Raw genomic sequence first — 14372 nt, 5'->3', positions numbered from 1 at the left:
CAAAATAAAACAAAACACTCATAAATGGCCTCAGGCACAGATGGCAATTTAAAAAAAAAAATTACATATCAAAGTATGAATGAACAATGATCATTCACTGAAATTAGGTTTGATTCAAACTATACATGATATACACAAAAATTACTCCTCTTCCTCTGGGGAGGCATTTTTAGAAAAAGATTACAAGAGATATTTTAAAAGTTTTTTACATTACTGTCACATTTCCCCACATTCTGTATTTATGGAAGCCATGCTATGTATGTAGTAGAAAAGGCCTCTCACTTAGAGAACAGATTATTTACATGGATTTTTTTGAGGGGGGGGAAGCAAATTAGTGGTGTGGCTGGTTTTAAACTAAAATGACAGAAACAATCTATGCTGGTGGCTTTGAGAAGACATGGGTTGAAGATCAGAGAAAAATGAAACATGAGAGAAGCCAAGAAGTCAGTTTAGGCAGGCAGCAAGCCAAGTCTGCGTATGTTTGAGCATCCAGGGATGCTCAACCCTCTCACACCAGGACCTCGGCTTCACTCTCAGGCACCAGGTTGCCACTAGCTGGCCCCATAACCTGACTGAGCCCACCTACGCTGCAGACCCTTGATGGCAGGGTGCTGCCCTATAAACTCGGGTGAAATGCAGGGGAGCTTTCTGTTTTCCAGAGGTCCTTGGTTGGCTTGCATTTCTATCACAAACTAGATTTCACTACAGAGAGTCGTACTGTTGCTCTTGTCTAGGACTTTGTTATTTCTTCACTAAGGTTTTTGAGATGCCTAGAGCAATATTTAGCATAATCATTTTCTTAGAAAGCATGTACATGGTGATCATTTCCAGAAAGATGGTCATGGGGCAGGGGAGCCATCAGGACAAATAATAATGAAATAAGTTGCAAAGTGTCTGTGCTATTTTTTAAAACATATTCAGAGAAGAAATAACTCTGAGGCCATGAATTCTTATGGCACTTGAAAACCTTATTTCAAACATCATATGTTTATACTACAGCTGCATTTCCTGAAGCGTAGGCAGAAGCCCTGTGTCACAGACTTCACAGTGCTTGTTATCCCAGAAGACTTTGGACCTTAGTAAATCATTCACTTAATGATTCTGGACTGAAGATCAGCCTCCTGGCTCCCCATGGTGAATCTTTGGTGCTGGTTAAAGAATAAGCCTGGTGTGCTGCGGAGCATGGGGTCACAAAGAGTTGGACATGACTGAGCGACTGAACTGAACTGAAAGAATAATTGTGAACACCATTGATCTTGCAGGGAATAGTAAGCCTTTAGGCTTCCAGATGTGCATATTATCACTGCATTTGTGACAAAAAAAGGAAATTGTTGTCAGCACTATCCTGTAAATGAATGCCTGGTCCTAACACTGCAGACTTGTGACTGTTTATCTTAAATCATTCAGAGAGTGACTGATCAGTGAGCAGCCGTGGGATTCAACATTTGTGTGGTGGTATTTCCCGTGTATTTTCTCAGTGATCAATAAAAAGGTTGGGAGAATTCAGTTTGATTCTAGGTAATGAAAATGTATTGCTGTAAAGCAATCTGAGTGATCATTCTAGCAGGAGAAACTGCCCGAGAAGGCAGAGCCAAGCATGTGCCAGGGACAGAGGTGTGGACGCCGAGGAGGGGACCCAGGTTTTCTCAGCTCTGCATCAGGACCACAGTGGAGCGCTCCAGAGACTGCGGAGGGCTGCACTGCGGGCTCCGGGAAGACGGCAGAGGATGGATGGCGTCCCTAGGTGCTGCATTGACTGTCTCAGGCCTGGTCTCTGCCCTGACCGTGAGATTATTAATAGCTTCTTCCTGGTGAGAAATGGAAGCTGGACCCACACTCCCCAGTTGACAGTCTGACTCTCATATAACTTTACTGCTTAGAGGTGTGCAAATAATTTAACTGGCCTTGCCTTTTCCTTGGTTATCTCTAGATAAACCACTTCTCTGTTTCATGCTATCCATCAAAGAACTTAAAACAAACGTTGGTTGAGGTAGAGTTACCTGTATGGGATACTTTTTAGTTTTGGGGTGGTTGTCCTTGTTTGCAGGTAGAGAAAGAATACTGCACCCACAGGCTCCGCTGGGAGGCCAGAAGTGGGCACAGAGCCTGAGGAGGACATTTCATTTGTATTACAAAACAAAAGTTTTGAACAGGGGACCGTACTTCTAGATAACTGTAAGTGACAGCAAGGATATTTAATACCCACTTCAAAGAAAAAGAAGTCATACCTTCTGAAATGCAGATGAAAACCCCAGGCAAGGGACATTTTTCCCAATTAATGTCAGCTATTGAGGGAGTACTTTTGTAGGCTTACAAAACCTACATATTTATTTTGAGACTTCAGGGGAAATTCACTGACTCACATTTCTACCACTCACAAAGTCTGCCTCTTAGGGAAGCAATGAGAGCCGTTTCCTAATGCCTGCATCCAAGCACACGCATCTTGTGCTGCCTGCTTCTCTCTTGTGATGAGAAGGTGATGCTGACGCTTCAACACTTGTCTGCATGAAAGCAGCAGCATTGTGCAGGAGCAAAGTATTATTAATACAACACTTTAGAGAAGTTATAGGAGAAACACGCTTCTTACCTGTCTGCCCAGAACAAGCAGTGTGATGAAAAATATAAAGAGAGATACTGAGCCCATGGTCTTTAGGTCTTTCCAAATGCCTGGTCTATTAAGAAACAAACAGACGAGAACAATACAAGAAAACAACATACACACAAGGGCTGAGAATTCATGCATCAACAAATTTCAGAATCTCTAAAGCCTGTCTACATTCTACACCAATCAACCAAACACACACACACACACACACACACATTTTAAATATATTTGCAAACCCAGATTGCATCAAGAGAAAACAAAATAATTCTTATTTTGAGAGCTCAGTAAAAGAAAAAATCTTCCAAATGAACATAGATTTCTTATTTTATACCAAGCTCTAGCAAATATAAAAGAATAACAGAATATTTGTAATATTTTCTTTTTACTTCTGGGATCAATATGGATAGTCTGATTATATGATTTGTATTTTTTTTAGTAATTATTTGCAGAAAGAGACAGTATACTAGGAATGAATAATCATAGGAGATAAAAAAAAATGAAGTAGGGAACTTAATTTCTATAAGCCACTCGGACTAAGGAATAATACATGCTCATACAGCTTTCTGGCAGGTGTTAGTTCTTCTTCCTCCTTCCATGGGGTTTTGTATCACAAAGCTATAACACAGATGGACACCCCTGGCCCACTGTCCCATCAAGTTCCTGGCCCACTTCCCCAAGAGTTTTTACCAAGCTGGCTGGAGCCCTCCATCCTTACCACAATCTTGTAGGCAGTGACCACAAACACATCCTACTTGGCATGTGTGATACTCCATTTTCTTGTGTCAACATAAAGGTTCTGTTTTCTGGGAGAATCCCTGACAAGTTCAGCAAACAAGGAGAAATCTACTTGATACCCTGGGGGAATCTTACAGAAGCTGACACAGTAAATGAGACTTGAGAAAGAAAAGTTGATAAGTATGGACATCATGTCACATAAACAGCATAGCCTGCATTTAATCAAGTGTAAATATCAGGTCATCAGTTTCTGCTTGTGAGTTGAACTGGCGGTGAGGTTTTCCTCTTTCTCCATAGAAGATTCAAGGGCTGATGACATAAGAGAAAGTGATCAAGTACCCAAGAGTGTAGGTGGGCTTTGAAGTAAGTAACCCAGGATGGAATCATGGCTCCCCTGCTCTAGTGAACTTGGCACCTGGGATAAACTCCTCCAAACTTCACCTTCCTCATCAGCCAAAGTAGGTACTGATGCCCATCACATAGGCTGTGTCTTGGTCATTAAGTCAAATACTGATGTACCTGGCACAGAGCCTGACGCACAGGAAGCACTTTATAAATGGCACTCACGATGTTTAGTATTAACTATGCAGTGATAAAGAAGGGAATGGAGCGAGGAAGCTAGAGAGAAAGATAAGTGAATGCAGGCTGGTGAATTTCATTAGCAGAATGACAGGCAGATTCTAGTAGAAAAGAGGAGACAGAATCTCCAGTCTCAGTGGCTGATGGGTGTCGGACCTCAGAGAACTCTCCAGAAAGGCTATGCCTGTACTCAGGTCTCTTTCCTCCTCCTGAGCCCAACTGTGGCTGGAAAAAAATTTTGAGCTCAACAGCCATAAGAAGGTCACCAGTTTCAGTCTGGGAATGAAGTAGGCTGAGAAATGTCACTTTCCAGTCTCACTAGGACTGATTTTAAGAAATGAAGATCCCAAGTTGCTTCTTGGTGGCTCAGATGGTCATGAAGATCTTTTGTGAGCCCGTGGTATCTGTGTCTAATGGCAAAGTTGAAGTGACTGTGGGGAGCGGATGTTTATAAACAATGCAGACTTCAGTGACTTTTAAATTCATACTCCCCCTCCCCCACCATATTGGCTACACAGAAGGATTTTTTATTTATTTTAGTTGCTCAGTCATGTCCGACTCTTTGCAACCCCATGGACTGTAGCCGGCCAGGCTCCCTTGTCCATTGAGTTCTCCAGGCAAGAATACTGGAGTGGGTTGCCATTCCCTTCTCCAGGGGATCTTCCTGACCCAGGGATTGACCCTGGGTCTCCTGCATTGTAGGCGGATTCTTGACCATCTGAGCCACCTGGGAAGGATACTGACAGGATCCTGACCAGTTAATAAGGTTAGGACTCTGGTGCTATCACTTCTGGGGCTTGGGTTTGATCGCTGCTGGGGGAATTAAGGTCCCACAAGCCTCACAACTCGGTCAAAAAAAAAAAAGGGTAGTACAACACAGCCAACACTGCCCAAGAAGCTGGTGTGGGCTGTTTTTAATTTTCATGTTGCTTCACGGACACTCTGCTACTTTACTATCCTAGGGGTCCGAGAAAACTGCTAGGACACTGTCCACCACTGTTTCACCTATCACCCTGTAAACCTAAACAGAGTAAAATGCTAACTCTGAGGTCAGGATCTTACAGCAGCTTCATCAATGCAACCAACCGGAACTTAGGTCCCCAGGCAATCCCCAGATAAGGGAACAGATGTCCCACCCATACAGAGCCATCTCTGATCCTTCTCACTGATGGAGAGGCAGTAAGACCCTCTTTAATGCAGCTTGGGGCTGGCTGAGTTTTCAAATAATCACGCAGAGAATACATGCAAGCAATCCAGAGGGAAAAATCCTTTACTGGGACTCCTCACACTAACGCATGTAAACATTGGTTTAGGAGTAGAAATGACATTCTCTACATATTTCCCAGACCCTGAGCCGCAGTGAGGAACTGTGGCAGATGGCAGTGTGAACTTGGAGAAAACCACACAAGGAAAGACTCATTGCTGGACTGGGCAGTGCATTGGAAAGTGCAGAACTCAAAGGACCTCTGCAATAATGGGGTGCAACACAGCCTATGAGACAGACTTGGGTACCGATACACAGAGGCTTTGTTTCTTTCTGATGTTCTTGGTCGACTAGAAAGAACTGTAACCTGCTGTCTTGGATTTCATTTAGATTTCTCAAAAATTTCTTTGATTCATCCAGCCCCAAAGAACTGCCGACTCTGATCAGAGCCCATCTCTCCCACGTGGGCCATTCACAGGCCAGGGCTGTTGGGCTCCTGAGGCTTGAAGGATGAATTTTTCCATCTACAGGTCCATTCCTGGGTTCCTTGCTCTTACTGTACGCAGGGTAGACTGGGAGGAAGAGGAGTAGGCAGCATGCAGACAGAATAAGATTCTGGGATGTCTTCTGGCAATGTCTAGTCGACTGGGCTGGTCATCTCCATTTCTTGTGGCTGCTGAAACCATGCCACACGTTGGATGGCTTAAAACAGCAGAAATGTGTCACCTCATAGTTCTGAAGGCTAGACATTCAAAATCAGGGTGCCGGCAGGGCTACCCTCCCTCTGAAACCTGCAGAGAAACCCATCCTGGTCCGTCCTGGCTTCGGTGCTTGGTTGGGCACTGTTTCACTCCACTGACTGTCTTCATTATCATGTGGTTCTCCCCATCCCACCCTGTGTTTGTCTCCATATAGCTGTCTTCTTCTTTTTTTTTTTCAATCCACATTATTTTAAAAAATTATTATTTTTGGCCATGCTGGGTCTTTGCTGCTGTGTGTGGGCTCTTTCTCTAGTTGCGACGTACGGGCTTCTCATTGCAGTGGCTTCTCCTGCTGTGAAGCAAGGGCTCTAGGGGGTGTGGGCTGCAGCTGGGGCTCCTGAGATCTAGAGCACACGCTCAGGAGTTACGGTGTGAGGGCTTGGCTGCTCCATGGGTGTGGGATCTTCCCAGATCAGGGATCACACCCATGTCCCCTGCATTGCAGGGCAGATTCTTAACCATCGGCCCACCCTGGCCATTGTCTTATAAGGACACCAGTCATATTGGGTTAGGGCCACCCTACTCTCCCTGATGGCTCAGCAGTAAAGGATCTGCCTGTAACACAGCAGTCGCAGGAGACGTGGGTTCAACCCTGGGGTCGGGAAGGTCCCCTGGAGAAGGAATGGAAGCCCACTCCAGTATTCTTGCCTGGGAAATCCCACGGACTGAGGAGCCTGGTGGGCTACAGTCCACGGGGTCGCAAAGACTCAGACATGATTGCCCATGGGCAGCGGCACACTAGCAGGACCACATCTTAACTAAATACACGTGCAGTGACTCTATTTCCAAATAAAGTCACCTTCTCAGCTACTGGGGTTGGGACCTCAACACATCTTCATTTAGGTGACACAGTTCATGCATTAACAACTGGATTGGCCATTTATGTAAAATTGACAGTCACTGGGATATGAGGTCTCTCTCTCCTTTAAGTTTTAGGGGTGAAATCCACTTTGGCCTTGACCATGTTAGGGTCACGCTGTCACTCTGTTATGAAGTATGGAAGACAGACCTAATATAACTGAGAAAGTTTCTGACTCTAGGATTCTTCGCTTGACAGTGCTAGCCAAAATGTGACCAGATAGCTTATTTTTCAGTCTGAAAAATTGGACTCTGGAGACACAGACACCCAAATGTGCCTGTAGCCACACACTAATTTACAGCCAGCCCTCACCCTGAGGCTGTTAATGGAGCCATCATCCTGGCCCTCAGGTTTCCGGAGGCCAAGAAAACAAAGAAGCCTAACAAATTGGGTGAGGGTGGTGGAACTGCTTGATGAACAGTCTCTAACCTAAAGGCAAACAGTTCCGTGAGATAAAAATGACATTTTCACTGCTCTCAGGGGAGGATGCAGTCCAGAAGTGTATACACACACATAATCATATTTCAAAACATTGTATTTTCTAGACATAAGCCTCTATTATTAAGAAGAGGACCTCAAGAAACTGTTTTTGTGGTGTTGGAAACAATACGCAAATGGAGGTAAAAATCAGATCTTCCCAGGTCACTCACTGGGATCAAAAGTAGTCTGACTTCTGGGACCCTTGCTCCTGAAGCCCACGTTTCATAAGGAAAAGTCCCACAAAAAGACGATGGCTCCTGCCCCCTCCCTTCCACGTGAGACCCTCGCATTGAATGGCTGATGATCAGCTTACTTCTGGCTGTAGCTGTGTGATACCAGTGAGTTAGGAGCCACCTGGCTTTGCCGACCAGACACGTCTGAAGCCTCAGGCATCTTCACTGTGTGCTGTGCTTAGTCACTCAATCTTGTCTGAGTCTTCAATATTCAGTCGCGTCCACTTCAATATTCTTGGCTGGAAAATTCCATGGACAGAGTTGGGCGGGCTACATACAGCCCAGGGGGTCACAGAGTTAGACATGACTGAGCAACTAAACTTCACCAGCCGAGTCAGGGCTGCGAGTGACCTGTGTAGACACTTTGTCTTATGACATATTTCATTGCGACCCTTTGGGCTGTAGGCCGCCAGACTCTTCTGCCTGTGGGATTTTTCAGGCAAGAATACTGGAGTGGGTTGCCATTTCCTTCCCCAGGGGATCTTTCCAACCCAGAGATCGAACCCGTATCTCCTGTGTCTCTTGGATTGCAGGTAGATTCTTTACCCACTGAGCCATCATTGTTAAGTGATGACAAAAAGTGCAAGTTCTGGTCAACTGGATGCTGCTGCAAGGATGAATCTGCTGCACACTGCTGAGCATAGGACCGGGACCTCAATTACAATATCAGAAGATGATGCTGTCCAGAATAAAGCAAAAACACACCGGAAAGGAAATGCTGGGGTTAAAATGCAGAAGGCAAAGTAAAGACGGCCAGTCGCCCTGTCAGGAAATCTTCCAAGTCTGGCTGGAGAAGGAGGGGGAGTTGCTGAGATGTCTGTTTTGGTACCACTTTCCTGATGCTCCCTTCTGCTTTTCCAGCTGAGCGGCACACAGCATCCTGCTGGTATCTGCTCTCAGAACACTCCTCCCCTCTGGTCACCAGCGCGGCGGCTGGGTCCTGGCCAGCTGATGCTGGCTGGTGATGAAGCGTGAAGAGGACAGCTCAGCTAGGATTCCTGCACTCTACTTCTCAGACTCAGCAGTCATCAAAGCACACCTATTTCCCGACGGCTGACCTGTTTGTTTCCAGTGACTGTCAGAACTGTGGTTAGACAGGAGAGTTCTAAAACAGCTCAGTCATTTAAAAAGATAAACCATTCTTTTCCAATGGTTGGAAATGCATCACATATGGAAATGCATCACATATGAAGCCCATAGGCTTCCCTGTTGGCTCAGTGATAGAGAATACGCCTGCCAGTGACAGCCAACAAGGGAGACATGGGTTCGATCCCTGGGTCGGGAAGATCCCGTGGAGAAGGAAATGGCAACGCACTTCAGTATTCTTGGCTGGAAAATCTCATGGACAGAGGAGTCTGGTGGGTTACAGTCCAGGGGGCCACAGAGTTGGACATGACTGAGTGACTAAACTTCACCAGCTGAGTCAGGGCTGGAAGTGACCTGTGTAGACACTTTGTCTTTGGACATATTTCAGTTACTTTCATTCTAGTTTTATTGAAATACAACTGACTGTGTAAGTTTGAGGGGTACAATGTGCTTTGATACACTTACATATTGGAAAATGATTATCACCATAGCATTAGCTATCACCCTCATCACCTCAGCTCAGTTCAGATCAGTTCAGTTGGTCAGTTGAGTTCAATTCTTTGCCACCCCATGGACTGCAGCATGTCAGGCTTCCCTGTCCATCACAACTCCTGGAGCTTGCCCAAACTCATGTCCATCGAGTCAGTGATGCCATCCAACTATCTCATTCTCTGTCGTCCCCTTCTCCTCCTACTTTCAATCTTTCCCAGCATCAGAGTTTTTTCTAATGAGTCAACTCTTCATATCAGGTGGCCAAAATACTGAAACATCAGCTTCAGCATCAGTCCTTCCAATGAATATTCAGGGTTGACTTCCTTTAGAATTGACTGGCTTTATCTCCTTGCAGTCCAAGGGACTCTCAAGAGTCTTCTCCAACACCACAGTTCAAAAGCATCAATTCTTTAGCACTCAGCTTTCTTTACAGTCTAACTCTCACATCCATACATAGCTACTGGAAAAACCATACCTTTGACTAGATGGCAAAGCAATGTCTCTGCTTTTTAATACACTATTTAAGTTGGACATAGTTTTTCTTTCAAGGAGCAAACGTCATTTAATTTCATGGCTGCAGTCACCATCTGCAGTGGTTTTGGAGCCCAAAGAAAATAAAGTCTCTCACTGTTTCCATTGTTTCCCCATCTATTTGCCATGAAGTGATAGGACTGGATGCCATTATCTTCTTTTTTTGAATGTTGAGTTTTAAGCCAGATTTTTCACTCTCCTCTTTCACTTTCATCAAAAGACTCTTTAGTTCTTCTTCACTTGCTGCCATAAGGGTGGTGTCATCTGTATATCTGAGGTTATTGATACTTTTCCCGGCAATCTTAATTCCAGCATGTGCTTCATCCAGCCCGGCATTTTGCATGATGTACTCTGCATGTAAGTTGAACAAGCAGGGTGACAATATACATCTCTGATGTATTCGTTTCCCAGTTTGGACCAGTCCATTGTTCCATGTCTAGTTTTAACTGTTGCTTCTTGACCTGTAAGCAGATTTCTCGGGAGGCAGGTAAGGTGGTCTGGTATTCCCATCTCTTGAAGAATTTTCCACAGTTTTTCCACAAAAACTTTCCACAATTTTCCACAGTGAAAGGCTTTGCTGCAGTCAATAAAGCAGTTCAGTTCAGTTCCGTTCAGTTCAGTCGCTCAGTCGTGTCTGGCTCTTTGCGACCCCATGAATCACAGCAAGCCAGGCCTCCCCATCCATCACCAACTCCCGGAGTTTACTCAAACTCATGCCCATCGAGTCAGTGATGCCATCCAGCTATCTCATCCTCTGTCATCCCCTTCTCCTCCTGCCCCCAGAGGTAGATGTTTTTCTGGAATTCTCTTGCTTTTTCGATGAACCGACGGATGTTGACATTTGATCTCTGGTTCCTCTGCCTTTTCTAAATCCACCTTGAACATCTGGAAGTTCACAGTTCACATACTATTGAGACCTGGCTTGGAGAAATTTGAGCATTACTTTGTTAGTGTGTGAGATGAGTGCAATTGTGCGGTAGCTTGAACATTCTCTGGCATTGCCTTTCTTTGGGATTGGAATGAAAACTGACCTTTTCCAGTCCTGTGGCCACTGCTGAGTTTTCCCAATTTGCTGGCATATTGCATGAAATGTTTCCTTGGTTTCTCCAATTTTCTTGAAGAGATCTCTAGTCTTTCCCATTCTATTCTTCTTCTCGGTTTGTTTACATTGAGCACTTACAAAGGCTTTCTTATCTCTCCTTAATATTCTTTGGAACTCTGCATTCAGATGTGTATATCTTTCCTTTTCTCCTTTGCCTTTCTTTCCTCTTCTTTTCTCAGCTATTTGTAAGTCCTCCTCAGACAACCATTTTGCTTTTTGCATTTTTTTTTTTCAGGGTGGTCTTGATCATGGCCTCCTGTACAATGTCATGAACCTTGGTTTATAGTTCTTCAGGCACTCTATCTATCAGATCTAATACCTTGAATCTATTTGTCACGTCCACTGTATTGTAGGGATTGTAAGGGATTTGACTTAGGTCATCACCTCAAGTGATTAGCATCTCCTTTTTGTCATGAGAACACTGAAAATCTACTCTTTTAGCAACTTTCATGTATATAATACAGTATGATTATCTGTAGTCACCACACTGTACCTTAGCTCTTCAAAACATATATTCATCTTATAACTGAAAGCTTGTGACTTTTGACAAATATTTCTCCACCTTCTCCCACTCCCAGCTCCTGGTAACTGCCATTCTACTATCCGTTTCTGTGAGTTCAGCTTTCTTAGACTTCACCTATAAGTGAAATGATACAGTATTTGTCTGTCCAGCTTATTTCACTAAGCATCATGCCCTCAGGGTCCATCCACGTTGTTGCAAATGGAGGATTTCCTTTTGTTTCCTGGCTGAGAAAAAAATATCCCCTTGTTTCCTTTTCGCCACATCCTTGCCAACACCTTTGGTCTGTTGTCTTTTTGATGACAGCCATTCTAAGGAATGTGAGGCAATATTTTATTGTGATCTTGATATGCATTTCTCTCATTGTAATATTCAGCATTTTTTCCACATACTGTTGTCCATTTGTATGTCTTCTTTGGAAAATGTCTATTCAACTCTTTTGCCTACTTTCAAATTAATTTTTTACACTGAATTCTATGAGCTCTTTATGTATTTTGGATATTAATCCATTATCAGATATATTATTGGCAAACAGTTTCTCCCATTCCACAGGTTCCATTTTCATTTCATTGACAGTTTCTTTTGCTAATCAGAAGCTTTTTAGTTTGATGGAGTTTCACTCACTTATTTTAGCTTTTGTTGCCTATGTTTTTGGTGTCATATCCAAACAAATCATTGTCAAGACCAATGTCAAGGAGTTCTTCCCCCTTATGCTTTCTTGGAGGAATTTTAAGTTTTCAGGTCTTATACGTATCTTTTATAAGTATCTTTATAAGTACCTTATCCAAATTAATTCAAATTAATGTTTCATAGTGGTGTATAATAAGGGTCCACCCTCATTCTTCTGCATGTGGTATTCAATTTTCCCAATGCCATTTATTAAAGAGATTATCCTTTTCTTATTGAGTACTATTGACTCCCTTGTCAAATATTAGTTTATTGCATATGCAAATATGCAAGTGGTTATTTATGGGCTTTGTATTCTGTTCCATTGGTCTGTGTCTATTTTTATGTCAGTACCATACAGTTTTAATTACTGTAGCTTTGTAGTAGCAAGAATCCCTTAGAAGAAAAGGAGTAGCCCTCATACTCAACAAAAGAGTCTGAAATGCAGTACTTGGATGCAATCTCAAAAATGACAGAATGATCTCTATTTGTCTCCAAGGTAAACCATTCAATATCACAGTAATCTATGCCCCAACCACTAATGCCAAAGAAGCTGAAGTTGAATGGTTCTATGAAGACCTACAAGATCTTCTAGAACTAATACCCAAAAAAGATGTCTTTTTCGTCATGGGGGCTGAAATGCAAAGTAGGAAATCAAGAGATAATGTGGAGTAACCAGCAAGTTTGGCCTTGGAGTATAAAATGAAACAGGGCAAAGCTTAACAGAGTTTCACCAAGAGAACGCCCTGTCATAGCAAACATCCTCTTCAAACAACACAAGGGATGACTCGACACATGGACATCATCAGATGGTCAACACCAAAATCAGATCGATTATATTCTTTGCAGCTGAAGATGAAGAAGCTCTATACTGTCAGCAAAAACATGAGCAGGAACTGACCGTGGCTCAGATCATGAACTCCTTATTGGAAAATTCAGACTTAAATTGAAGAAGGTGGTCTCTCCCAGGCCCTCAGATTTGGGCCAGCTCTCTGTGCATCCCAATAGCTGTTGGTCCAAGCTCCCTCTCCAAGCTGCCATTAGGAGATAATATGCACAGGGAGCTGGCCGCAGGGTTGGGTTGGGTATGAGGCATGTGGCTCAATGGGGGTCCCCGAGGGCCAGTCGGGGGGAATCTGTGGGTTGAGGTGCTCCCAGTGGCTTGGGGGTAGGCTTCGTGACCCAGGCAGTGAGGCAGTTAGTAGGATCTGCATTCCTTTAAAGCCCTCTGAGGGTCTTATCTGCCTCTCTCACAACCTGGTAGCATCCTATGTAGCTGGGAAGCCGGGTGCTCACAGAAGACATCACAGACTGAGAACATCTCTCTTGGACTGAAGCTGTGCCATTTTGGTGGAGGTGGGGTGGTATGGACCGACTGTTTCTCTTATCCACTTATGTCCAAATTCACATTTTTTGCTCCAGTGTGGTGCTAGAGCTTCTCCTCTGAAAACCTGGCCTTCCACAAAGGCTCTCTCATCCATGGGTCAGTGGCTAAGAGTGTTTCCAGGGGCTCCGTGTCCGAGAGTGGCTGGAGCCAGATGACATGTCACTGCAGTGTCCGCAGACAGATTCAAGGTCTGTATGCCTGCTGCCAAACACGTGGATGGGTGAGATTCCTCCTGGATTCAGTCTGGCACTGGATCCCACAGCTCCGACCAAAGTACTTTTGTCCACAGAGATTACAAATAAATTATTGTTGGGGACGAACATGAGGGTGTCTTATTCTGCCATGACATTACTGTCACTCTTCCCCTATCTTTTTGGATCTCCACAGTTCCTTAAGGTCTGTCCGATGTTACAGTCAACTCTGGACCACTCAGCCAGCTCCCAGTCAACAGGTTCACTCAGTACCTAGGCAGGTTGTAGGAACTTAACCTACAAGTCTCCTTTTGGCCTTCTGGTGAGACATACTTTTCTAACAGAGAGATTTTATAAGTTGCTGAGAGCAGAGAATACATTTCACTCATCTCCATGTGCTTGGGCTCCAGCATCAAGCCTGGAATACACAGCGTGTTCAGTGAAACTGTGCTGTAAAAAAGGAATGAGTGGGCAAATAGTTGTGTCGATTTGAAACCTAAGGGGTTTCATTTCCAGACACTATTCCTTCCCCTGGCTGGACACAGATGCACTGGACTCCTACACAGTCTTCTGGAGGCAGCCTGGTGTCATCCAAGGACAAAGGGCTCAAAGCCTCACGCTTTTTCTGAGTGTTATTCACAAATGCCAAGCAAAACATCCTGGGATTGCAAAGCACGAACATAATATGGGTTAGGCTCACACTTAGAAAGAGCCCTGGAGGCAGCTGCAGGTTAAGAGAGATGATAAAAGTGGGGCTGGAGAGGTAGTGCTGGCCTTTTGCTGTGGAGATAAGATGCAGTCTGATTAATGCAGTCACCGTTTCATCCTGCAGAGAAGAGTGGTTTTAAGTGGGAAGCAATGGATGCATCAGTGTGATACCACGGGGGCTGGTGCATCAGATATCACGGGGATGCACACTGGGCTTTAGTCTCCTCCACTGG

At 44.2% G+C, this 14372-nt stretch overlaps 1 protein-coding gene across 1 annotated transcript in view; it reads right to left on the bottom strand.

The window, feature by feature from the left end:
• Positions 1-14372, bottom strand: part of ADCY2 (adenylate cyclase 2) — a 438387-nt gene that overhangs the window by 31977 nt on the left and 392038 nt on the right. The window contains exon 19 of the mRNA XM_065905185.1: positions 2588-2672. Coding sequence (XP_065761257.1) covers positions 2588-2672 — 85 coding nt within the window. The remainder of the gene's footprint in view (positions 1-2587; positions 2673-14372) is intronic.

The sequence above is a fragment of the Muntiacus reevesi genome, chromosome 14, assembly GCF_963930625.1.
Source record: "Muntiacus reevesi chromosome 14, mMunRee1.1, whole genome shotgun sequence".
Classification (NCBI taxonomy): domain Eukaryota; kingdom Metazoa; phylum Chordata; class Mammalia; order Artiodactyla; family Cervidae; genus Muntiacus; species Muntiacus reevesi.
The sequence above is the reverse complement of the archived record's forward strand: the minus strand, read 5'-3'. Positions and strand labels throughout refer to the sequence as shown.